The sequence below is a fragment of the Loxodonta africana genome, chromosome 5 (genome assembly GCF_030014295.1).
Source record: "Loxodonta africana isolate mLoxAfr1 chromosome 5, mLoxAfr1.hap2, whole genome shotgun sequence".
Lineage (NCBI taxonomy): Eukaryota > Metazoa > Chordata > Mammalia > Proboscidea > Elephantidae > Loxodonta > Loxodonta africana.
In genome coordinates this window covers 108527906-108555761 of record NC_087346.1, presented here as the reverse complement: position 1 = coordinate 108555761, position 27856 = coordinate 108527906, and the positions used below count along the sequence as shown (strand labels likewise).

The following is a 27856-nucleotide window of genomic DNA, read 5'->3' as shown; positions in this document are numbered from 1 at the left end:
GAGCGCGATTCCTGGACCTTACCGGCTCTGGAGCCCTGGCGGAGCGGCGGTAGCGCTCTTCCGGAGCGAGGGCAGGGGGCTGTTTAGAGGAGAACATGACTTGCTTATTCCTCTGTCCACTCTTAATCTCGGTCACCTTTCTCTCCTCTATGTGCCCCTGGAAGCGGCACTACGGATGCACTGCTTCTCATTCAGAAAGAGTCAAATTGAACTTCAAGGGGCAGGGGCCCCAGGTTTTGTCTGCTCGACACATCTTCCTCGAGGACCACCTCCCCCGCCCTCCGCGCACACACACCCTCCCCTCGGTTCTGGGTCCCACCCATAATTATAGACCCGTCACATCTTCACCTCTTTGCGTTCAAAGAAGTTACTCTCCAGGGGTAGATGGAAAGCCAAGCTGATTGCCGGTTTCCCCCTAAAGCAGCACGAACAGAACGGGACGTGTAGTGGGCTGTGGGGAGACAGAGTGGGTGGGGGCAAAGGAGTTACTCTTCCTTCAGCTATCTAGATTCACCTTACCACACCCTAGACCGTTTTCTTTTAGCCAGAGCCAGAGCATAGCTGAGCCAAAATTAACTGCAGGCTCTGGCAATTAACGGCCACGTTTCTTATAGCAAAAAAGAGGTAACGTTTCGAAGGTGAGCATTATTTGCTTTAGGCAAATTGGACCGTGCCTTCTGTTTTATGTTTAGTGAAGAAGCTGCTTTTTTTATGAGACCACCCGGATCCCCGAACCCACTTCAGTAAGTTGGTGATTTGCACCAGGAGCACATCCACAGGCTGTACTTGAGGGGAACATTCTGTCATTCATTCACTGACAACCCCTCTTCCTTCTTAGGAAGAGCGTCAACAGTAGGGCACTGGAGATATTCATGTACGGTTTGAAGCCCACGACATTTGTCAAATGTTTGGCAAAAAATAATAATAAAGACTACATTGATTTTTTCTTAGATATGACTTTTCATCCAACTTCAGTCAAGATCTTAATGGAAATTTCCAAAATTACTCATAAGGTTGTCAAATCCATCTCTGTTATTCTGGAGGAGGCAACAAATAGTCAGCAAAATACATTACCATTCCTTGAATATTACTGCTGGGGAAAAAATGGTATACACTTGTAAAATGTATTTTGTTTCTGAAATGAGATGTGAAAGTAGAAAATACTGGATATGTATAGTAGGATAACTGAAATATTGATTTCATGTTATTCTAACATTAGATTTAGAGTCCAATATCTGAGTTTATCATAACAGTTAAAAATTAAGTTCTTAGTAGGTGGCAGGTTTTGTACGAAGCACTTTACTTGCATTCACAATGTACCAACTACTTAATGAGGCAGGTAGTAACCAGAATGCTCCTTAGAAGTGAAGATAGTGAGACTTGGTCTTGTTTACTTGGGACATGTTACGAGGAGGAACCAGCCCCCTGGAGAAGGACATTAGGGAAAAAGAAGTCCCTCAACGAGATGGACTGACACAGTGGCTGCAACAACGGGCTCATGGAAGGTTGGAACTGTCTACAGCACTTAACAAATACCATCACTTTTATTTTAGAAATGTGACATGTGTAGAGTTGAGATAACCAGCCTAAGGTCACACAGCTAAAGAGGGGCTTAACTGGGATCTCCTGAAGGCAGTGATTTCAGGACTATGTTCTCCCTAAGATCCTTCCACATGGCACATCATCACCTCAGGGACACCAGCCTGGGAATCAGGAGCGGAGGAGGTTTATCTGCTAGCTAGCTCTGCCTGGAGCAAATCACGTGGTCTTTCTGACCGTGGTTAATCCAGTCTAGGAGGGCTGGATTTGATTGCCAAGGTTTCTGCAGGCATTCTGAAGCCAAGTATGATTTTCTATTTCGCCTCCTTTCCCTTTCACTTTCTGCCCTCTGGTGGAAGTGTTACGTGAACTATGAAATTAAAGTAGCTCAATCAACGGGTTTGAGATAACCAGGGTATTATCAGTCTCCCTTTCTCTTCTACTGCTATACTGTGCTCCTCTGAGAAGTAAAGCTGATTGCATTGATGGTGTAAACCAAGCAGTCCTTAAAGCTCCTTTTAGCAAGAAAATCCAACCAGTTCTAGTTACTAATGTCACCAGAGGGTATAACTGCAGTTCTTTGCATGCTTTTCCACAGACTAGCATAGCTTTACAGAGAAATGGTATATAAAACGAGGCTAGACATCTTTATACTCCTTGTAACAAACTTTTATTTTGTAGGGGGGTCACAAAAATATTAAAGAATTCTCACAATATAGTCAAACTGATTTGAATACGCAGAAGGTCCCAGTAATCTTCAATGACCTGGGTCAATATTCACGTTATTCCCTTAAAAAAAAAAAAAAAACTTGCCATATTTATTTGTCAACTTAAAGTGACAACCATCACCCAGTTCTTTAAAATATTTTAAATTTTGCAAAAGAAGCATTTCTAGCCTTTTGAATTTTTTATTGTCCAGCGTTTGAAGCATATATCTAACTAATTAGACAATCTGGAAAAAAAATACAAACCTTGAAGAGATTTATGGAAAAATTTAGTTAAAACTAGTGAATATACCTTTGGCAAGGTGAAAGAGTGATTTTAGAGATAAAATTTAAATTTTGGCCATACATCATGTCACACAGTTTTGCTTAATAAAAAAATGACAATTGGAGAACAAAAAAGTTGAGTAGCCAGCATCCCAGAATGAAATTAGTCAGTTGCAAAAGGACAAATATTGTATAAGACCACTATTATAAGAACTTGAGAAATAGTTTAAACTGAGAAGAAAACATTCTTCTGTGTTTACAAGAAGGGGGAGGGAGGGAGGGTGGGAGAAGGGCACCCACTAATTAGATAGTAGATAAGAACTACTTTAGGTGAAGGGAAAGAGCACACAAGACAGGGGAGATCAGCACAACTGGACTAAACCAAAAGCAAAGAAGCTTCCTGAATAAACTGAATGCTTTGAAGGCCAGTGTAGTAGGGGCAGGGGGCTGGGGACCATGGTTTCAGGGGACATCTAAGTCAACTGGCATAATAAAATCTATTAAGAAAAGATTCTGCATCCCACTTTGAAGAATGGTGTCTGGCGTCTTAAATGCTAGCAACCAGCCATCTAAGATGCATCAATTGGTCTCAACCCACCTGGATCAAAGGAGAATGAAGAACACCAAGGACACAAGGCGATTACAAGCCCAAGAGACAGAAAGGGCAACATGAACCAGAGACTACATCATCCTGAGACCAGAAGAACTGGATGGTGCCCGGCTACAACTGGCTACAACCGATGACTGCCCTAACAGGGAACACAACAGAGAACCCCTGAAGGACCAGGAGAGCAGTGGGATGCAGACCCCAAATTCTCTTAAGACCAGACTTAATGGTCTGACTGAGACTGGAAGGACCCTGGTGGTCATGGCCCCCAGACCTTCTGTTGGCCCAGGACAGGAACCATTCCCGAAGCCAACTCTTCGGACATGGATTGGACTGAGCAATGGGTTGGAGAGGGATGCTGGTGAGGAGTGAGCTTCTTGGATCAGTTGGACACTTGAGACTATGTTGGCATCTCCTGCCTGGAGGGGAAATAAGAGGGTAGAGGGGGTTAAAGCTGGCGAAATGGACACGAAAAGAGAGTGGAGAGAGAGGGCAGGCTGTGTCATTAGGGGGAGAGTAATTGGGAGTGTGCAGTAAGGTGTACATGGGTTTTTGTGTGAGAGACTGACTTGATTTGTAAACTTTCACTTAAAGCACAATAAAAGTTATAAAAAAAATGACTTACAATTCAAACAGATTTGGCTTACTGATATTTCTGTATCAGTTTGTTTTTGTGAGAACTGATTATGTCCATCTGAAATCTACTTACAGGATGGTGGTGACGAGAAATAATGCACATAAAGCTCAGGAGACCTGTGCTCAGCACGTATTGCTCATAAATATTAGTTTCCTTTTATTATGATTTTGAAAAGACACAAAGTTTTACAAAACATGCCAACTTCAGTTAAAAGCTTCTTACAACACAAGAAATAGCCACGTGTGAGGAATCTAGTCTGGCATTTGTTAATAACAATTACATTTTCCTCTGAGGAACATACTACACGAAAATTTATATCAGTGGCTGATACAAATTCCTCACTAGTAAATCAACTTCTGGAATCCGTTTTACAATTTAAGGTCTTTTAGAGAATCACTTTTTAAAAAAGTACAAAGTTCCATGATCAAGAAAAGTTTCTTCTAGTAAGTACATAAAACATTGAGAAATATTCCTGTCTGCATATATGGCTTAGTTTCATCTTAATTTTACAAAAAAGAAAAAAAAAGTTGATTTGAAATATTAAATAAAACAACTAAGTTAACACAAGGAAACACAGTGAACAACTAACATGTTATTCTGCCACAAGCTAAGCCTAATAAATATTTTTTATAAGTTTAAGTCATGCTTTTTACCTTAAACACTGTTATATTGCCCTTTCTAGTACACTAATTAAGATAAAGCTTAACATTCTGTCCTTCTAACAGCTGGAAGAGACTACAGAGATGAACGTGAATTATGTCATGTTCTACAATATATACTTTCTAGTATTCTAAATGTAACAATTCATCTAAATTTAATCTGAGGTATATTAAAAGATCAAAACTTTTTAATCCACATCATGAGTGATGTACCATGCAAATACTACAACCACAACTCCACACACTGGAAGGAGATAATATTTGTATTTTTGCCACAGTGATAACTCAACTGCCACTTCATCTCTTTTCCTGTTCTTCTTGCGACGACCTTTCAGTCTATTTTCAAAAGCCTCCAGTTCAGCCTAAATCAAAACAGTATCGTTTTAATTAAATTCAATACATACACTGATTTGAAATTTCTCATTTAAATAGATATAAACCAGTTTAGAAATGTTTTCATTGTAATAGTATATAATAAACACATTAAGTGGATTAAAAACTCCACTGCTGATTGTATTTAACAAATTCAGAATTTAGGAAAGCAGAAAGGGAACTGAAGAGTAATAGAAGTGATAATTCAGACTGTATGCCTGACCTTGATTCTAAGTATAGAAACATCTGATTAAATCAAGTTGCCCTAAAATATGGACACTGGTTTTCTACTTCATTAACTTACTGGGGCTCTACGATATAGCTTGTATCGAGTGCTAAGAGATGCCCAGTCAGAATAAGGATACCTGTAGCTCTATCACTAATGCTAGTAATAAACATTAGTGACTTATAGGAAAGACATTCAAGTGAGTACAGAGGAAAAAGCTGCCAGAACTTGATTCTTCTCTTTATCAAATAACATTTAAAAACATATAATAAAAAGTCTTCTGGGGAAAAATATGCTTCAAGCCTTAAATCAAAATGACTCTTTTAAAAAGTAGAATCAAAAACTGCTCTGAAAAAGAATAGCCCCCCCAAAAACTCAACACAGGTGACTCAACTCTGACTTACAGCAATCCTACAGGACAGAACTGCCCCATAGGGTTTCCAAAGAGCACCTGGTACATGTGAACTGCAGACTGAGCTCTTAACCACAGCGCCAAAAGAATAACTGGATTATATTCATTACAAAATGCCAATTTTTATTTTACTGCTTAAAGGCTAAACCATACCCATTGCTGTCAAGTAGATTCCAACTCATAGCAACCCTACAGGATAGAGTAGAACTGCCCCATAGGGTTTCCAAGGTTGTAAAACTTGACGGAAGCAGACTGCCACATCTTTCTCTCGAGGAGTGGGCTGCTGGGTTCAATATGCTGACCTTGTGGTCAGCAGCCAAGCACTTTACCACTGCACCACCAGGATTCCTTTTCTATTGCTTGAACTTTATTAAACTTCTCTTATTTTTAGGAATACATAATAGTATAATTATTAACTAAAATATATGTGTGAGATCCACTCAAAACTCTACTTAATAGACGAAATGTAAACTTCAGTTAACACAACTATTACTGTGCTATAAACTACAATTGAAGATGCAATCATATATTTAATACAAAATGACCTTTTTCCATGAGTCAAAATGTCAACATATTCTCGAGTTGTTTTTGGTATACAGAAAAAGGTCAAAGTATCTTAAAAGCAGTCAAGCTTGAGAACCACTGAAATACTAATGTTTCAATGATAACCCACAGTTATCAAGTATATTTTAAATTATGTTTTATATGTTCTGTTTAAAAAATCAGTAAATAGGAAATATATTTAAGATTTCCATTTAAAACAGTTTATAGAGGGGGTGGGGGAATACCCTAAACTAATCCTGATAATTTTGTCTCCCAGGATTTCCAGAGAACCCATATTTTACTATATAGTCATCCCTTGGTATCCACAGGGGATTCATTCCCAGATCCCCCCTCCCCCCAAAGACATCAAAATCCTCGGATGCTCAAGTCCCTTATATTAAAAAAAAAAAAAAAAAAAAAGGTATAATATTTGCATATAACCTATGTATAGCCTCCTATATTCTTTAAATCAACTCTAGGTTACTTATAATACCTCATACAACGTAAATACTATGTAAATAGTCGTTTCATCACAACTGAAGACTTGCTCTGGAGTAGCCTTTCTCTTCTATCAGTTTCATGAGCTCTTCTGGGAACACGGATGCTGCCTTGCATCAGCCGATGTAGACTCGCTCATGATCTTTACATTCTGGAGGCTGCAGTGCTTTACATAGCTAGTCAGCCAACCCCTACTAACCTTAAACTCCTTCCCCTCGCTTTCCTCAACTCTCTCACGTTTAGCCTTTGAAGGATTGCTCTGACCACATAATTGCTTTTTGCAAGCCATTTTTCACAGAAACAAAGGGTGCATGCTCAAAACAAGTGCTGGCAAGGGACTGAGGATGTGTGAAGTGGCAGGAGGATACAGCAGGGTACGTATACACATCATTCTTGTGGCAAATTCAAGTTTTGCTTTTTGGAACTTGTCAATATTATAGAATCATAAAATATCAGAGGTGATCTTGGCTACATGAATTCTTCCTAATATCACCCCTTCCGGTCATATAACCATTTCAGTTCCCTCATTCATAAAGGTAGTAGTTTAGCATATAATACACCATGCTGGATAAATACAATGCATCTCAAACTGACAAATATTACACATCACTACCAGTAAGTTACTGCAGCCCCGGTGGCAGAGCGGTTAAGAGCTACGGCTGCTAAACAAAAAGTGAGCAGTTCAAATCTACCACCCACTTCTTGGAAACCCTATGGGGCAGTTCTGCTCAGTCCTATATGGTCGCTATGAGTCGGACATATTCGACGGCAACAGGTTTGTGTTTTTTTTTTTTTTTTAAGTAGTAAGTTAAGCCACTCTTTGGAGTATATGGCCAGCGCAGTATTTGAGGAAACAGGGTGTATCAGGAGTGTATTTGTTATCCAGGTAATAACAAAGAACAGATAACAACCGTGCATTAATGAATCTAATAGGGAAATAAAGAATCAGTACTATGGAGACAAATGAATTGGTTTCTAAGGAGTCCCTGGGTGGCACAAATGGTTAAGCACTCAACTACTAACCGAAAAGTTGGCACTTCAAACCCGCACAGGGGCACCTTGGAAAAAAGGCCTAGATATCCGCTTCCAAAAGGTCACGGCCATGTAAACTCTATGGTGCTCAGGTCTATTCTGCAACATACAGGGTTGCCATGAGTTGCAGTCGACTTGAAGGTAGCTGGTTTGATTTTGGTTTATTGACTAGCAAACAGCACCTACCTGTTGCACAACTCAAATATTTAAAATAAAATAGAACTTGAATATTTTTAGATGAGTCAGGGCATGGGCTCCAAGAGATGCCCTGAACTGAATGCTGTTCCTGTCATCAACACCCCCTACCCCCCCACCACCACCCCCAAAAAGAGTTCAAATTCTTATGGCTGGAGAATGGATAAAACTGGTAAGGAAGTAAATTGGAAAATACAAAATATCTGAGAATATATGAGATCTTGCACCTCCTCAAAGCTTCAGTATATCTGGAAGAAGTGAATGGCTGATTTTTCTTTTGAAGAAACTACTTAGACTATTTTCAGTTCAAATTAGGACTGACTGATCCTCTAGTTTGTACGTGAATACACCTTGTTTCCATATAAATTAACAATGATGCCAAGAGATCTAAATCTGGCTATGTTGTTTAGTTACCTGCTGTCTTCGTTTTTCCTCTTCAAGAGCAGCTTTGGCTTCTGCTTCTTTTATCTGTTTATATACATTTAAAAATAAATTAACCTTGTAATCATCAAATTTTACATAGAATTTTAACTTCTTCCCACTCAGGCTCCCCTAATCATAACAATGTTTGGAGCTCTGTACTGGAAATTATTGAAAGAAATGAAATGAAAATGTTATACTGAGAAATGTTACAAAGGTACTGTCTAATAAATTTAGTGAGAAATGTTACACTTTATATAAATATTTCAGCTTAACATCTATGATATAGATGGTAGATCACAATTTAAAGAGTTTAAACACTGTAAAGTGAAATAGTTTTAAGACTAGATCTATTTTTTTGAGTTACTATATTGAGAAGCTTTAGTCAATTACTAAATACCATCCTTTTCTCTAGTGTGGAGATTGATCATTTATCTTTAACGTCCTATCTGGAACGGAGTCCTTAGTTTCAAAATAAGAGTTTATTCATTGACTGGGTTGACAGAAGGAACAGTGAGACTAAAGGTAACTCGAACAGCAAAGAATCACAAAATCTTATTTTTGTATTATTTTAACCTAATTTTCAGAAGGCTTAGCTAATGTTCCGACTGGTAATTATATCCCCGAGCACACACACTGAAACTGGCAAAGAGGATGTAAAGCCAGGCAAGAAAAAGCACATCAAAGACTCAAAATAAGCCTTTAAAACTACACTTTTATTATAAAAGCAAAAAGATGAATTTCAAGTTATGTTTTTAATGAGTGAATAAACATTAATTCCCACGTGATAGGAAAATGCCATTAGCACATTAAAAATGACATTTAAGACATTACCTCAGAGGCTTTCCGCTTCATTTCCTTGCATGTTGCATCACACTCTATTGAGACCTGATTTTCACGTACTTTATTGCACTGCAAATCCTACAAATAATCCAAATTTCAGATTTAAAAAACTCCCTCAAAGTCCTAACTATATGCCATTAAAAAAGCAAAAATTCCCTAATTCAATGTTTCACATGTTATTTGACAGTCATGTTCATTAACATTTAATGATGATAATGATTGTCAGCATTGAATGTCTTGGTTCAAACAGTGATTATTTCCTCTTAACTGCAAAAAAATAAATACCATAAAGTTGGAATTCATTTAATAATTATTTACTACGTGCCACTATCAACTTAGCTCCCATTTTATTTTTACTCTTTATTTTTCTTTATTGTTTCTTCTCACTCTTTTGGAGCGTCCAGGGAATAAAATGTTCTAGAGCAATGTTGTCCAACAGAACTTCTGGTGGTAAATAACAGGAATGCTCTCTACCTACACTATCCGACAGAGTAGTACTGACCACATGCAGTTACTGAGCACTTGAAACGTGGCTAGCCTGACTGAAGAACTGATTTTATAAAAATTATTTTAACGTTAATTTATGAAAATTCCAATTTAAACAGCCACATGTAGCTGAATACTATCTCAGTGCAGTTGTACAGAGTCTTCTGGACAACTACAAATTTTTCTCGGAACTATTAAAACCTTTTGTTTTTAAATTGACATGAAAATCATCGTGAAGCTATGTTTTTGCATTTCTCTCCCTCCTTAATGAAACGTGTGAAAGTTGGTCTTTCTTGATGACCTGACATCAACATTATGATCAGTGTTTCTTTGTACTAGCTATGATAAAATAATGACCTTCTGAGTTGAACAGAATAGTGGTCCTTATTTTAAATAGTCTTACACTTTGTAGTTCTCTTACTACTGCTGTTGATTAACTGTGTCCCCCAAAATTATGTGTTGTAAATCGTACTCCTATACCTGTGGATGTGATCCCATTTGGGAATAGGGAAGTAGGAAGTGCATATACTTTAAATGGAAGTACTTTATGGCACTGCATTTTATTAATTACAGTGGGCTCCCCTCCTCCCCATACTTCTTCATTTTTTACTAACAATGGTGAGAAACACAATCTTGTCCCCCAAAAACAGTCCAAACAGGGGAAAAATAACTTGAATAAACATTAGAAACAAAAATGAGCATTGTGTGTTTACAGACATTAAGTCTATCAGTCTGGAAGAAGGGTCCTCTCTTTTCTCATTCCAAGGGTACTTACAGAGCACGAAGCACATGCTGAGCACCGTGCCATGAGCAGGAGACACAAGAAAAAGAGTATAAAAGGAAGATAACTTGTAAATAATTTGGTAAGTATTAGCTAATAACAACAACAATAATAGCAGCTACCCTTTATTAAGCATGGGTGACCTGGGTGGTACAAACATAACGTATTCGACTGTTAACTGAAAGGCTAGAAGTTCAAGTCCACCCAGAGGTACCTGGAAAGAAAAGTCCTAGCTATCTACTTCTGAACAATCCACCACTGAAAACCCTACGGAGCACACTTCTACTGCGACACACATGGGGTTGCCATGAGTCAGAGAAGACAGCAACTGGTGGCTATTAAGTATAGCGATCATTAAGCTAAATGCTATATATGCATTACTTATTTTATTCCTTCCAATAAATCCATGTATAAACTCTATTTTAAAAGTGAGGAAATAAGTTATAGACATAGATCACAAAGTTATGAAATTAGTACAACGAAAGCCAAAAAAAGGAGCACCTCGGTCTTCCGAAGGGAGTCAGGAAAGACCTTTACAAAAGAAGAAATGCTTGCTCTGGAGTACAGGCAGGGCTCTTCATATCAAAGGAGTAAAGAAAAAGACACTGTATTTTACACAGAAGAAGGAATGTATACCTTTCCACAGAAGAAGGGGGAGTATGGTATACACGCTAGGATACTTTAACTAACAGATTAACAGAGATGAACGCTAGGGGATGAGCACTGGACAAGCAGGCAAAGGCTGTATCAGAGATTCCCTTATATGGCGAGTCTGAATATACATATATGTTTCTTATAGAATGCATATATTTTTTTCCATAAGTGATGAAGAACTATTGAAGAATTTCAATCAGGGAAGTAGCATGTTTGGAGACAAGGAAATTGGTTATGAAGCTGTTGCCAAAGTCTAGGAAAGAGCTAGATCTTCTAAAGGGTGGCAAACTGCACTTGGGCAATCTCCATTTTGGACAATGACGTAAGAGGAAACTTTACAAGACATTTTCTCACAAAAGAAGTAGCTTGACTAAGTATTGATTTTCACGTAAAGGTAGTCCAATATAAATACATAAAATTTAGGGATTCAACTCCAGAAGAAGTCAGACCTAAAAATTTAAATTCAGAAGTTACCTACCCAGGAAATTATCCTGGGAGCTGTGAAAATAAATCAAAAGCAAAGCACCTATAAAAAAAATCCATTTGTTGAATGGATAAATGAAAGAATGAATCCTCTAGGGAAATTTAAAGAGAAGAAAAAGGAGACTAGACACAACTTAGGAACACCCATAGGAACGGTAACAAAAAAAAAAAAAAGGAGTTACAACTCCAGATAGAATAAATCAGAGGTCAAGAAAGGAAGCAACTTTAAAAGAGTCAGCGCTGTCAACAGGAAAAGTAAGGAAAATGAGAACTAAAAAAAGACCATTAGGACACTGACATTTGAGAATTTAGTGAGACTCTTTTCCATCCTAAGTTGTGTTGAACAGCACAGAGTTGATTTCCCTCAGTCTTCCAATCATCGGTTTTTGCCCGGTTGGGGTACTCTTTCATTACCACTACTTCATCCTAAAGCTAATTCTGGGTTTGGAAGCTTTGTTCTAAGGCTGTACATATGAAGTCTTTTTAAGGCAACATTTTCAAAGGATAATTGTGATGGCAAAAAACAGTTTCATGAACAGGAGCAACAAAGGTTAATCCCAGACCATTTCTCAATCCATGAAACTCACTTTATCACTCATACTGGGTCTTACTTCAAAGAACTGAAATCTAGAGCACGCTAATTCTATCCAAGAAGGAGCAATGAAGTTGGTTCCAACATAAAACAATCTCTTTCTACTATTAAACTGCCAAACACTAAATTGCCAAAGATGACTTTTAAAATAAACATTTACAGAAATAAACCCAAAACTGCTGCCGTCAATTACGACTCATAGCAACCCTATAGGACAGAGTAGAACTGCCCCATAGAGTTTCCAAGGAGCTCCTGGCCGATTTGAACTGCCGACCTCTTGGTTAGCAGCCATAACATTTAGCCACTATGCCACCAGGATCTCCTATTTACAGAAATAGAGATACTAATTTTAACAGGAATAAAAAGATTCTGAGAAATAAGGCCTTAAAATTAAAAGTGAAGCAATAAAGCCAAAGAACCAAACTACATAGACAAAAAAAAAAAAAACCAGAAAAGTATTTTCAATAACTTAGAATAATTACCTTTTTTATTCTCTTGCAGGGACATCTAAGTTTTACCTTCTGATTGCAATTAAAAGGACATTCACCAGGATGGCACATCTCTTTGCATCTATGACCACAAGGAAGCTAAAATAAAACCAAAAGACAGCATTTACATGTTCCCATATTGGCCATACTCCCCTCCCTCCCCCAACAACTACTATAAGAAAGAGTGCATCACAGAAGGGTCAATTAATCCTGGCTAACTCATCAACTTTTTTTTTTTAATATAAATTATTTCAATTACACAGAAATGTTAGTATTTTCCTCTGCTTTACTCCAAGAGTGCACCTCACAGCCACTGTTGTAGCCAGGTACAGGCATGTTTTAGTGAATGAAATGTAAGCATAAATCATTTGTGCCTTAAAGCATTTCTAGAACATACATTCATGCCCCACCTTCGTCCATGTGCTAGAAATGATGACATCTGAAGCATAATGGAAAGTATATGTCAAAGAGAACAGAACCACCCAACTCGCTTAGCTCCCTGGATGAATACATAAAGCACAGTACTCTGCCTACCTTCCCTGTACCAGTATGTGAGAAAGAAACATCCTTGTGTTTAAGCCACTATATTGTGGTATCTTGTTACAAGTGCTTAACCTTTCACTCTAAAACATTTATCCTTGCCATTATACATTAAAACGTATTATTTACATAGCCAAACCAACTCAGTAATTGCCATGATTTCTACATGTTCCTTGTTTTTATCTATAATTCATTTTATGTTCCATTTTAATCCCAATAATAAGAAAAACTCTTCTTAAGAGTTAAACTTACAAAACAATATTGTTTGTGAATAAATACCCATCCCATCATCACCACAGCTAGCACATATATAGCGTTTACCATATTCTAAGCACTGTTCTGAGACCTTTATATATTATTAACTCAATACTCAGAAAACACTCTGACAATATTATCATTATTCTCATTTTATGTATGAACAATTCGAGTTACAGTGGTGTTAAATAACATGCCAAAGTAAAAAGAAAAGCCTGCATGGGGATGGTAAAACCAAATTCAGAAATTAAAAGTAGAAATTTATATATGGGGCTCAGTTTAAAGATGTAGTTCTTAATGGGATCTTTATATTTTCATTAGCTAAATTCAACTCTAATTAAACAGTCCAGAACACAAAGAGTATACATCAGAGAAGTAGTAGGACTGGAAGGAGATGACTAAGCCATTCTCACACCTCATTCTTTCATTCACATTCAATAAACACTGACCAACTGCCTAACATGTACAATGAGGAAACTAGGCACTAGATACAAAGACAAAAAAGACATACTCCCTGACCACAAGAAATGTACAGGGATGAGGAGGAAAGGGGAAGGAAACAAAGTAAACAATTTATCAGTATATTAGAATTTATTAGAATCTCGTATTTTAACTTTGAGTACAAAATATCTACTCAAGATTTATTTATTTATTTATTTTTATGTCTTAGCTGATACTAAGTATGACTTGATTCTATAGTGGTTCTCAAAGTGTGGTTCTTGAATCAACATCATCATCACTGCGTAAGAGCTTATTAGAATGCAAATTCTTAGGCCCCAATCCAGACCTAAAAAATTAGAAACTTTGGTAGAGGTGGGGCCCAGCAATTTATTTTTGAGCAAGCCCTTGAAGTGAGTCTGATGTACACTAAGGTTTGGGAACCCTGTGTAGCCTTACTGTCAACAAGCCATAGACCAGAAAGAGTTCTACTAGACATAATGAAATTCACCTGTCCACTTTTAGATTGTTCCAGACATCTGGATTCTTCCCAGGCTAAGTATACATTTTTTTTAAGAAAGTCCAAGGTGACTTCCAGAATGGTCTGGTTGTTATTGTCATCAGGTGTCACAGAGTCAGTTCTAATTCACAGTGACCTTATGTACAACAGAACAAACACCAGCCACTGTTGCAGCTGTGTCAATCCATCTCATTGAAGGTCTTCCTCTTTTTCACTGACCTTCTACTTTACCAATCGTGATGCCCTTCTCCAGGGACTGGTCCCTCCTGATAACATGTCCAAAGTATGTGAGATGAAGTCTCACCATCCTCTCTTCCAAGGAGCATTCTGGCTGTACTTCTTTCAAAATAGATTTGTTTGCTCTTCTAGTGGTCCATGGTATATTCAATATTCTTCACCAACACTGTAATTCAAAGGTGTCAATTCTTCTTTGGTCTTCCTTACTCACTGTTCAGCTTTCACACGCATATTAGGGAGTTAAAAATACAATAGCTTGGGTCAGGTGCACCTTAGTTCTCAAAGTGACAGCTTTGCTTTTTAAACACTTTTGAAAGAGGTCTTTTGCAGATTTGCCTATGCAGTGTCATTTGATTTCTTGACTGCTGCTTCAAGGGGCACTGATTAAGCACCCAAGTGAAAAGAAATCCTTGACAACTTTAGTATTTCCTCAGTTTATCATGATGTTGCTTAATGGTCCAGTTGTGAGAATCTTTGCTTTATGTTGAGGCATAATCCATACTGAAGGCTGTATAGTCTTTGATCTTCATCAGTAAGTGCTTCAACTCCTCTTCACTTTCAGCAAACAAGGTTGTGTCATCTGCATATTGCAGGCTGCTAATGAGTCTTTCGTCAATTCTGATGCCAAGATTGTCTTCACAGTCCAGCTTCTTGGATTATTCACTCAGCATACAGAGATGGAATAAGTATGATGAATACTAATTTTAAACCACACAGTATCCCCTTGTTCTGTTCAAACGACTCCCTCTTGGTCTATGTACAAGTTCTGCATGAACACAATAAAATGTTCTGAAATTCCCATTCTTCCCAATGTTATCCATAATTTGTCATGATTCATACAGTCAAATGCCAATAAAACACAGGTGAACATCTTTCTGGTATTCTCTGCTTTCAGCCAAGATCCATCTGATATAAGCAATGACATCCCTGGTTCCATGTCCTCTTCTAAATCCAGCTTGAGTTTCTGGCAGTTCCCTGTCCACATACTGCTGCAACCACTTTTGAATTATCTTCAGCAAAATTTGACTTGTGTGTGATATTAATATTGTTTGGTAACGTCCACATTCTGTCAGATCACTTTTCTTTGGAATGGGCACAAATATGGATCTCTTCTAGTCGGTTGGCCAGGTAGCTATCTTTCAAATTTCTTGGCACAGATGAGTGAGCACTGCCAGCACCACACCCATTTGTTGAAACATCTCATTTATATTCTGTCAATTCCTGGGGTTTTGTTTTATGCCAATGCCTTCAGTGTAGCTTGGACTTCTTCCTTCAATACCATCGGTTCTTGATCATGTGCTACCTCCTGAAATGGTTAAATGTCAACCAATTTTTTTTTGTACAGCGACTCTATACATTCTTTCCATTTATTTTGATGCTTCCTGCATTGTTCAATATTTTATCCACAGAATCCTTCAATACTGCAACTCAAGGCTTGGATTTTTTCTTCAGTTCTCAGCAGGAAACCCTGGTGGTGTAGTGGTTAAAAGCTATCTATGGCTGCTAATCAAAAGGTCAGCAGTTTGAATCCACCAAGCGCTCCACGGAAACCTTATGGGGCAGTTCTACTCTGTCCTACAGGATTGCTATGAGTCGGAATCAACTCGATGGCAACAGGTTTAGTTTTTTCTTTTAGCTTGAGAAATGCCGAGCATATTCTTCCCTTTTGATTTTCTAATTCAAGGTCTTCGGACATTTCATTTTAATACTTTTTCTGTCTTCTTGAACTGCTCTTTGAAATCTTCAGTTCAGCTCTTTTACTTCTTCATTTCCTCCACTTGCTTTAGCTAGTCTATGTTCAAGAGCAAGTTTCATAGTCTCTTCTGACATCCATTTTGGTCTTTTCTTTCTTTCCTATCTTTTTAATAATCTTTTGCTTTTTTCATGTATGACAGATATATCCTTTATGTCATCCTACAACTCATCTGCTCTCCAGTCATTAGTGTTCAAAGCATCAAATCTATTCTTCAGATGGTCTCTAAATTAAAAAAAAAAAAAATTACATGGGATATATTCAAGGTCATACTTTGGCTTTCGTGGACTTGTTTTAATTTTCTTCAGCTTCAACTTGAACTTGCATATGAACAATTGATGGTCTGCTCCGCAGTTGGCCCTTGGCCTTGTTCAGACTGATGATATTGGGCTTCTCCATCACCTCCTTCCACAGATATAGTCCATTTGATTCCTGAGCATTCCATCTGGAGAGGTCCATGAGTATTGTCACCATTTATGTTGTTGAAGAAAGACATGTGCAATGAAGAAGCTGTTGGTTTTGCAAAATTCCATCATGCGATATCCTGTGTCATTTCTATCACCAAGGCCATATTTTCCAACTACCGATCCTCCTTCTTTGTTTCACCTTTCCCATTCCAATCACGAGCAATTATCAATGTATCCTGATTACATGTTTGGTCAATTTCAGACCAAAGCCGTCGGTAAGAATCTTCAATTTCTTCATCTTCAGCCTTAATGGTTGGTGTGTAAATTTGAACAATGGTTGTATTAACTGGTCTGCCGTGTAAGCATATGGATATTATCTGTCTTAGGCTGGGTTCTCTAGAGAAAGAGAGAGAAGAAATGCTCATGTGGTTGTAGAGGCTGGCAAGTCCCAAGTACACAGGTCAGGCATCAGGCTAGAGGCTTCTCCTGATTGGTGTAGGTGCAGTAACTGAGGAAACCAAGATTGGTATGTTAGCTGGCAGGCCACTGGCTCATGAGCTGTGGAGGCTGCCAAATCCAAGATAAGCAGGTAAGACAGAAGGCTGCTGGGCCACAGGCTGTGGAAGCTGAAGAATCCCAAGATTTTGGCAGGTAAGATGGTAGGCCACTTACTCACAGGCTGCAGAGGATGACGAATCCCAAGACTGGTGGGTAATAACAGCAGGCAGCTGGCTGAAGTCCCAAGACCCAGAGCTCAGATGATGACGAGCCAGATGCAGGATGCAGAGCAAGCAAGCAAGCTTTCCCAGAACGGCTATATATATCGCAGACAGGCCAAACCTTGGAGGAAACTCCCTTTACAGCTGACTGGTTTATCACATCATGGAGGATAATTGTATCGTTATCTAACTGCCAAACCACTGAAAGTCACAGCCCAGCCACATTTACACATAATCTTAACTATCACATTATCCTATCACTAACAGCACTTTTTTGTTTGTTTGTTTAACAGCACTGTACTTCAGGATAGATTTTTTTGACAATGAATATGATATCATTCCTCTTCAATTTGTCATTCTCGGCATGGTAGATCATATGATTGCCTATTCAAAATGGCCAGTATCAGTCCATTTCAGCTCACTAATGCCTAGGATATCGATGTTTATGCATTCCATTTCACTTTTGACAACTTCCAATTTTCCCAGATTCATACTTCGTACATTCCACATTCCAATATTAATGTATGTCTTCAGCTGTTTCTTCTCATTCTGAGCCATGTCACATCAGCAAATGAAGGTCCCAAAAGATTGATTACATCCATGTCATTAAGGTCAACTCTACTTTGAGGTGGCAGCTCCTCCCCAGTCCTATTTTGAGTGCCTTCCGACCTGATGGGCTCATTTTTTGGCACTATATCAGACAATGTTCTGTTGCTATTCACGAGGTCTTTGCTGGCCAATTTTTTAGAACGCCAGGTCCTTTTTCCTAGCCTGTGTTAGTCTGGAAGCTCTGCTGAAACCTACTCACTGTGGGTGATCCCGCTAGTATTTGAAATACTGGTGCCTTAGCTTCCAGCATCACAGCAACACGCAAGCCACCACAGGATGACAAACTGACAGATGAGTGGGGAACAGTATGGTCTGGAACCCAAAAACCACGAACATGGACAACACATTATTAAATAAATGGTACCCACGCATCTAGTCCACCAAATGCCCTCAAAGTATTGTAATTTAAGCAGCCGAGGCAATGCTAAATCACAAATTAGGAAACCCTGAATTCAATCACCGTATTTCTAACTGCCAAACCATACCAAGTTACTGTGTCTGAGTAAAAATAAACATTCTCAACCACTTATTACCTGAAATCTGAATTAGACAGAAGATTTATTTTAACAAGGAAAAATTCAGTACTTGAAGAATTCAGACAACTAAATTTGAAATAACCTGTTCTCCTAATGTTATTTATACAACAAAAACAGGATTATTAAAATAATCATTTATTGTTTCAAATGGTCTCTTCTTATAATCTTACATAACTTTTTGAATTCCAAAGTTCAATTTCCAACAGTTCTTAAAATAAAGAGATATTCATAAAACGTAGTCAAAAGCTTTAGTTAAAAAGAAACATTGTTAACAAGCAGTATAATGTCTTGAATTTTATTTTACATTTAATGAAAGATTACTATATTTAAGACTTCATTATCATCTCTTCCTACCTCTAAACAGGATGATAAACAATTAGATAAGTGCTTGTCTTAGTTATCTAGTGCTATTATAACAGAAATACTGCAAATGGGTGGCTTTAACAAATTTATTTTCTCACATTTTAGAAGACTAGAAGTCTGAATTCATGCTGTCAGCTCTAGGGAAAGGCTTTCTCTCTGTGTAGGCTACGGAGGAAGATCCTTGACCCTTTTGAGCTTCTGCTCCTGGGCAATTTTCACGTGGCTTGGCATTTATCTTAGCGCATCTCTGCTTGCTAGCTTGCATTTAATCTCTTTTATATCTCAAAAGATATTGTCTCAAAATATGCCCTATATTAATCCTGTCTCATTAAGGTAACAAAGATAAACCATTCCTAAATGGGATTATAACCACAGGCAGAGAGGTTAGGATTTACAACACATATTTTGGGGGTACACAACTCCATCTGTAACAGTGCCTGAGTACAAAGAATTTAAAGAAAAGGGGTACTACTGGTACATCTGTAAGTAAAAAAAAAAAAAAATCCCTTTTTGAATGTCCTACCCCCAGTAAGAACAACAAAAAAAAACACCCTCACTTTTAGAACAGTCAAATGTTAAAGGGACTACTTTGGTTTCTCAAATTATTGCCAGGATAAATCACTAGTAAAATTTTACCTTTTTACTCTGAAGAATTTTTTTCTGAACTACTTTTGACACTTGTAGTTTGAATAAAATGCATGTACAAGCAGCAGAATCTTTAAAAATACAAGTGGAATGAATGCCTTATGCTAATTAAGATAATAAAAAACTTTAAGGCCAGAATAAAGAAGGACAGAGGTATCCTCTATGATATCATCTTCAAGACATCATGGATGTCTCCCACCCACTCCATACCACAAATGTGTGTATGTACGCACTTCTTTTTTTTAAAATAACCTACCATAAATTCACTGTCTAACTGCCTGTGACCCACAGAGTTCTTGATCCATTTATATATTAAGCCTGCATCACATTTTGGGGGGTAAGCATTAGGTCAACACTGGTAAGTAGTAAGCCATCTTTAAAATTATTTTTCTTAAGCTTCTAAAAGGTCATTCCTGGTTCCAACAGCCCCAAATTTCATAAAGAGATGTGCATCTGCCTTAACTATACGTGTTACATTTGTACAGACACCAGCAGCATTTTCTTTCTGGACCAATGTACTGACACAAAAAATAAAACAAAACAAAAACATGATGACCAAACAAGAGAAAATTCATATCCAAGGGAAAAAATGCCCAAGGAATATAATATAAAAGGTCCCATTAAGGCTTACCTCTTTAGGGCACTGATTTTTGCAACAACTGAGGAGATTCTTTTCATTTACATCAGCTGTGGTTATTTTTCTAAAAACATAAGAGGAAGTTTTGATGACATTCATATCAAAGTTCATTTTATGGCATAATCTTTCTAAAAATAACTCATAATTTCAAAATAGCCATAAAATTGTTTTACTTCTTTTTTCCTCAGGAAATATTTTTAATTGTGTCTCTATATCTGTAACAGTTATCTTTAAATTACTTAAATGTTGTCTTAGCTCACACCATCCATGCCTTTACCTTCTACCAAAATCAAATGCCAAAACAACAATGCATGCAAGAAATGAACACAAAACACACAAAAAATATCATCTATGTCTGGCCTCTTTTTAAAAGTTCCTCCTAGTGACTTTCCCTATAGATCAATCATTTCAATTCCGATCTTCTTAAAGCATCTAAATAGAAAATTAAAACTAATGGTTTAATGATACTTCAAACTGAGAAATTTAAGCTATTCAGCAGAAAATGCAGTAAGCTTATTAGAAAAGTTTTCTTCTGTAGTTTTTAATGTTATAATTAATGTTATAATTTAATGGACTTTAAAGTTATAATTTCATGGACTTTAATGTTATAATTTAATGATAATTAAAGTTATCTGTTAATGTTAGAAATTAAGATTAGGGACTCAGTCTGTGCTTTTATATGCTTCTTTATCTGTATCTTTTTATAAACCCAAAATGCTCCTCAGTAGCAAGGAGCGCAAGACTACACCTCACTTGCTTTGGGCATATTATCAGGAGGGATCAGTCCCTGGAAAAGTACGTCAAGCTTGGTAAAGTACAGGGTCAGCAAAAAAGGGGAAGACTGTTAATGCGATGGACTGACACAGCGGCTGCAACAATGGGCTCAAGCATAACGATTGTGAGGATATTGCAGGACCTGGCAGTGTTTCCTTCTCTTGTACATAGGGTCGGTTTGAATCGAAACTGACTCGACGGCACCTAATGACAACATATCTGATTCAAGTTGGTAATCCAGAAAAAGTCACAAACACCAACAAATAAATCATTTTCTAATAAGCAGCTGAATAGAACCACAATAGACAACCACTCCATGAGTCAGTAACTAGTGAAAATCTAAAACTCCTTATCATATACTTCACTTTTCTCTTCTGCATTATCTTTCTTCTTCTCCATTCCTTTATTCTTTCATTTCTTCCCTCCTTTCGCTAGATACATTTGCCAAAATATACTATAAGTCTATCCCCACTATTGTTCTTGTTAGGTGCTGCTGAGCTGATTTCGACTCATGGCAACCCCATGTGACAGAGTAGAACAGCCCCATAGGGTTTTCTAGGCTGTAATCTTTACGGAAGCAAATTGCCAGGTCTTTCTCCCGAGGAGCCACTGGATGGGTTTGAACCATCAATCTTTTGGTTAGCAGCTGAGGGCTTAACCATTGTGCCATCAGACTTCTTGTCAATTAAAACTATTATCTTAAACATGTATATTAAATTAACCCAGTGCCATTAGCTATAAATATACTCTAACATCTGGAATTTTCTTGGCAAAGTTTTACTTATTAATACCTCAACATTCTATGCTGACTCCATTAAAAGTTGTCGGATATTCTTCATTCTTACAAGTATGGTGCTCATCTCTGCACTCAGAGTTAATACCATTTTGTTCCAGTTACTCTATAATTAGGACTAAATTAATTTTTCAATGCATATGTGTTTTATGTCTAATTTCTAGAAAAAAATTTTACACACAGCAGAAAAGGACTAAAAGGAAAAGATGTTTTGTGAAATAAATCACTGAACTACAAGTAAATGAAATTATCAGAACAAATACTAAGACTGAAGAAGTGAGTATAAGAACATACTCTTTAATGTGTATTTAAGAAAAGGAAAAATGAATCCTGGTTAGCTGAGGTAAGACAGGTCGCCTCAATTCAAACACATCCACACATCCCACCAAAAACTCATACAGCTCATTAATAACAAATAAAAGCACTCATATTCCATGACTTCTGTGTAACTAGAAGATAGAGGTTTCTAAAAATTTCAAATTATGTATAAGTAGAAAAATAAATATCAATTTCAGGCAGAGGTATTTCTCATCCTCCCAACTGCAGGTCTATACAGAGAGCTAGGGGAGCTCTATGCGGGCAGTGGTGGTTCAGTGATAGACTTCTTGCCTTCCATGCAAGAGGACCTGGGTTCAATTCCAATGCACCTCATGCCTAGCCACCACTTGTCTGTCAGTAGAGACTTGCATGTTGCTATGATGCTGAACAGGTTTCAGGAGAGCTTCCAGACTAAGACAGACTAGGCACAAAGGCCTGGCAATGTACTTCCGAAAACAGGACAATGAAAACGCTTATCATAATGGTCTGATCCTGTTGTGCATGGCGTCACCACAAGTAGACGGCTGACTTGGCAGCAAATAACAACAAAGGGAGTCTATAAAAACTGGGCAGAAAAGAAAAGAGGTGGAGGAGCTAAAATCACACCAAAAAAAAAAGAAAGCTCACTTAAAGTATGAAAATACTGAATAAGTCCTGATAGATTACAGCACTGACTGAAGGGAAAGGGACTTAAAAAAGTACACAAGATTCAAGGAGCCAATCTAGGAAACTGGGGAAGAAGAAGATAAAAAGAAAGGGAGAAGGTACCCTTTGGAAACTTCATGATGAAGGGAAAAAGAAGCAAGAGGGGGAAATTTAGGATCCTGTAAGACCAAAGAAAACAAAAACAAAAGAAGGACACATAATCCCTCCTCTCAACTCCACTTCAAAAGTCAACTATTAAGGTAACTGTATTCTGGTATACTGATAGAAGACAGTAATCATAAACAGAAAATCTTAAAAAGAATCCCAAACCACTAGCCCTTTCACAAAAATGCAGAGATGTAAGTAATCTTCATCAATAAAACATTACTATAAGAAATAAACAGAAAATAATAACACCTTTCAGCTGACAACCTTGCCCAACCCACAAAAATATAATTACAAAGAAGAAAACTATAACACAATATTCCAAACTTAGTTACATATCCTCATAGAAACATTTGGGGATACAAAAACCTATCTATGCAGAAAAGGTTAACCAAGCAGGTCTAATTGCTATACTGTGAAAGCCCTGCCTACAAGGTTGGCCCTTGGTTGGCATCAGGGAACCTGGATTTCAACAGCATTTTCACCACTACCAGAAAGGATAAGTGTAGCTCATATGCCTGAACTATTTGTACAAAGCATATGATTTATACTGAACACCTGTTTTCCTTCTGAAAATCTGGAATTTTGGTATGTGCCAGGCAAGGGCTGCTTACGTTACAAAAAAAAAAAAAGCCATTGCTACCAATTCCAACTCATAGCGACCGTATAGGACAGAGCAGAACTGCCCCATAGGGTTTCCAAGGCTATAAATCTTTATAGAAGCAGACTGCCATTATCTTTCTCCTGCAAAACAACTGGTGTGTTCGAAATGTCAACCTTTCAGTTGGCAGCTGAGCACTTAACCACTGTGTCCAGGACTCCTTGCTTACATGACCAGCCCCCAATAAAAACCCTGCGTGCTGAGTTTTTAATGAGCTTCCCTGGTTAACATTTCACACGTGCTGTCACAACTTGTTGCTGGGAGAATTATGAGTCGGAATCAACTCGACAACAATGGGTTTGGTTTTTTTTTTGGATGTGACTCCACTGGGAGAGGACTTTACAGGCTTGAGCTTGGTTTCTCCTGGACTTCGCAGCATGTGCCCGTTCCTTTCACTGGTTGTCTCTGCATCCTTTTGCTGTAATAAATCATAGCCATGAGCACATTTATATGTTGAATCTTGGGAGTCCTCCTGGCAAATTACCAGACCTGAACGTGGTCTTAAGGATTTCCAACACACCACCTTATATCAAAAACATTATAATAACAGGCAAAAAAAAAAAAGGAAATAAAATAATGTTTGGTTGAGCTCAGGCAAGAAATTTTTTTTATGATAAAGTCATATCAGAAATAACTAAATTACAAGAAGCTCATGAAAGAACATATTTACAGAAGAATATGTTTTAATGAAAATGAAGAAGGGCAGGAAAACAACCCAGAAGATAAAAATGAGGTAAAGAAGAAAGTGGCTAACTGAGAGAGGGAAAAAGGTTGGCTATATGCATTATTGGTAACACAAAAGAAGAAGAAGAAAATGGAACAGCAGTAAAATTTAAAATCATAATCGAAGAAATAAAAGTACCGAATCTACACACTGAAAGGGCCAACCAGGTATATGGGAAAACTTACCCAAGATGATTAACTCTAAAACTCATCTCAGTAAAAACTATTAGAACTTAATGAAAAAAACTAAAAACACAAAAATTTGGCTCAATATTAGAAAATCTATTAGTATAACATACTATATTAATAAATCTAAGAGGAAAAATCACACGATGATAGCCAGAGATGCTAAAAATACTCTGACACATTCAACATCCATTCCTGATTTAAAACACACATGTGCATACATGGGCACTCACACACACTCACTCTTTCTCTCAAGAAAACAGGAATTGTCAGATAATTTACAACGTGGGTCTTAATGCCAATACCTTACATAATGCAGAAACAAAAGAGGTATACCCACTAAGACAAGAAACAAAGGAAGAATGTCTTTATCTCCAGGTATTTGGCATTGGACTGGGGCTATTAACCAAGAGAAATTAAACAAGATATTAAACAAGAGAAATCAACTATAAAGCTTAAGAATTGGAAACAAAGAATTAATTACATTGAAATTTCTTTGCATAGCCAAAAAAAAAAAAAATACCATGTGCTAAGCAAATGACAAAATGGAGGAAAATATTTGCAGCATACATTACAATTAATGGTTAATATCACCAGTAAATAGTTATTTAAAATCAACTAAGGAAAAAAAAATACCAAGGAAAAAAAATGGGCAAAAGATATCAACAATTTACCAAAAAAAACCAGAAAGGTAGTTCTTAACCTATCAAAAAAGAGTGCCTAGAAACAAGGGCACACTAGGAGCAAGAAGCACACCAAGTACCAAGTGCCTAGATGTCAGGTTTTTAATATCATTCTCAACTAAAAGGGCTCCTTGGGGAAATGGCTAATTCCTGGGCTAGGATAAGTAAAATACACAATGAGCCTGGAACATTTTATTGTGCCAGAAAGTAAGGAAATGCTCAAAAGAATGATGGAGACAGGTCAAAAGGACATAGGAACCGGTTTAAAGGTGCTCCCCCATAGGCCTTTGATGTATTGAACATCAATATGATAGTAATAAAAAAAAAAAAATTTTTTTAATAGATTAAATAAAATAAGAATCCATAGGCCCCTGCTGATATAAATAAGTGAGGGAGAGGGAAAGCGTTTCCTTATATTAAAATACTAATTAATAATGTAAAAGAGAAGATGAAGTTAGAAAATTACATTTGGTAACTATCAAAGGAACAACTGATTCACACTAGAATCATCATTGAACTAGCAAAGCAGTGGGTTAAAGTGTGATGAGGAATAAGTTATTTACACAGTTCCATGTGTCTTCCCACAGAAACGCATTAATTACGAAGGGAAAAATAGTAACTTCATACTGAAGAAACCTGGTAGGCACCACCTTAGCCAAGCAGACAGCACTTTAACCAATATCAACAATCACTGAATAGAAGGAACAAAAAAGGATGTCAGATTAAAGAATGAATAAATTCAAGTCTCAAATTAGTTAAGTCCAATAATTTTAAACAAATGATTTCATTCTGTACTCTATTATAAAAATAGTAACATTTCTAGTTAAAGAAAGGTGACAGAAATGTTAGCTACAACAAAACTGTTAGGTAGGAATGAAAACTAAGAATCAGATCAACAATGAAACTGAAGGTTGGGAGAGCCGTAATAAAGGAGATGCGCATCTACAACTGCCCGCTTGACCTCTTTTCATCAGTACTACTGTGGATAATGCAAAATGCCCTCTTAGCTCCCCCTTTATAAAACTTCCAAAGTTATAAATTATAGTACTTTATTTCCAAATTAAAAAATAATAATAATTTTAATATTCAAAAAGAACCAAGTTTGACTGGCTTTTCCAATTTAACAAAGCATGAGTCTAGAGTATAAGTGACAAAAACAAACTTAAGACAATATTAATGGGCATTTTTCAAAACGTAATTATGCTAAAAAAATCTAAAGTAAAGCCATACAGGTATCCTCCACTTTTCGAAAGTTTGCTTCAGTCCACTTCGCTTTTAGGAAAGAAATACATTAGTACTGCTTTCACTTACCAAAGGAATCCGAAGAGGACTTTCCCTTTTATGGAAAAAAGGTGAAATAGCATTCACCACTTGTTCTTCAAGGAGCCATTAAAGAGGCAGCGCGCACCCTGCGGAGTGAGAGTGGCGGTCGCCCAGCTCCCTTCCCCGACCTCCGCTGAGCACGAAGCCACCACAGCCTTGTACTGTATCTGTGAGCATCTGTGCTTTATCTTACTTTCTGCATCTGTTAGCAAAATGTGCCGTGAAGTATCAGAAAAGCCTGAGAGAGCTCCTAAGGGTGTTATGCTCACCGTAAAACTGGATATAGGTTATTTTTGGGGCCTGGAAACGCTGAAAATTTTTTCCCATATAGATTAACAGTAATTGTTTCTTCACTTTATGCTATTTCAGTTTACAAAAGTCTGCATAGGAATGCTCTACTTTCAGATGGTAGGGGGAACCTGTATTCTCAACCTTAACTTGAGTAAACTATATTTATAAAGCTTACGTTATAGACTTACATGAAATAGGGCTGAGAAAACCTAAGTGGCTAATGGTTAGATCATGATTAAGTAGAAAAAATGAGATTTTTTCCTCCACATAACTTACAATCAAAAAAATTTCCATATATTTTTAAAATAAGGAAAACATACAGGCCGTGTATCCTAGCATGATAAATGCTATTACTGCAAAATTTATAATAAACAATGGCTTTTTAAAATCCATTAATTAAAAAATCATGCCTCAGTACTACATGCAAGGCAATTTTTGATTTAGTAAAATTCTATGTTGACACTGTTATTCGAACAATTTGTTATAGGATGTTTCTCTAATTTTTAAAAGCAGTAACACAACTTTGTTCCTAACAAATTTTTATACAGAATCCCCAAATGGAATAAAGCAGAACTGCCCTGGTTGAACTCCAGGTAGAGTACCTAGGAGGTGAAGTATTCTACATTTCTCCCTTCTAGGTCTGTAATGGAAAATCTAGGCCTGTAGAGTCTGAGGCCCTGGTTAAGAGTTCGGCTGCTAACCAAAAGGGGGGCAGTTCGAACCCACCAGCTCCTTGGAAATCCTATGGGACAATTCTATCTGTCCTATAGGGTCATTATGAGTTGGTATCGATTCAATGGCGATGGGTTTGGATTTTTTTTTTTTTTTTGGTTACAGTCTATGGAACAAACTGAAAAACATTACAGCATACTATAAAGGATTCTGAATTATAAAAACATACCAATTAAAATAATTCTAGTAAAACAAGAATATCTCTTCAGTCCACTTACCTACATTCCACATATAGGCTTGTGATCTTGCAGTGACATTTTATTCTAACCATCTGCATACAAGGAGGACATTCTCCAGGGTGACAGGGCAAAACACAGGGATGAGGACAACCCAGTGGCCGTGATTTAGAGCACCCTTCCTCACAATGCAAGCATTCTGGGCCAGCCTGATAAACAGCAAGGAAATATACCAGGTAAGTAGAGAACTCTAATATCTCTATATGCTAAA

The 27856-nt window shown here is 37.3% G+C and overlaps 1 protein-coding gene across 4 annotated transcripts in view; it reads right to left on the bottom strand.

Moving 5' to 3' along the window:
* Positions 1-3888: 3888 nt before the first annotated feature.
* NFXL1 (nuclear transcription factor, X-box binding like 1) overlaps positions 3889-27856 on the bottom strand; it is a 77289-nt gene continuing 53321 nt past the window's right edge. For 3 of the 4 annotated variants that reach the window (XM_064285856.1, XM_064285854.1, XM_064285855.1), the window contains exons 18-23: positions 27628-27794; positions 20110-20179; positions 12451-12555; positions 8964-9050; positions 8124-8177; positions 3889-4793 (exon numbers count right to left, since the gene is read on the bottom strand). In XM_064285856.1, the coding sequence (XP_064141926.1) occupies positions 4620-4793; positions 8124-8177; positions 8964-9050; positions 12451-12555; positions 20110-20179; positions 27628-27794 (657 nt within the window). In that variant the 3' untranslated portion in view covers positions 3889-4619. Of the gene's footprint in view, positions 4794-8123; positions 8178-8963; positions 9051-12450; positions 12556-20109; positions 20180-26374; positions 26589-27627; positions 27795-27856 lie in introns of those variants that run through there. The other variant, XM_064285857.1, reaches the window with a different exon arrangement.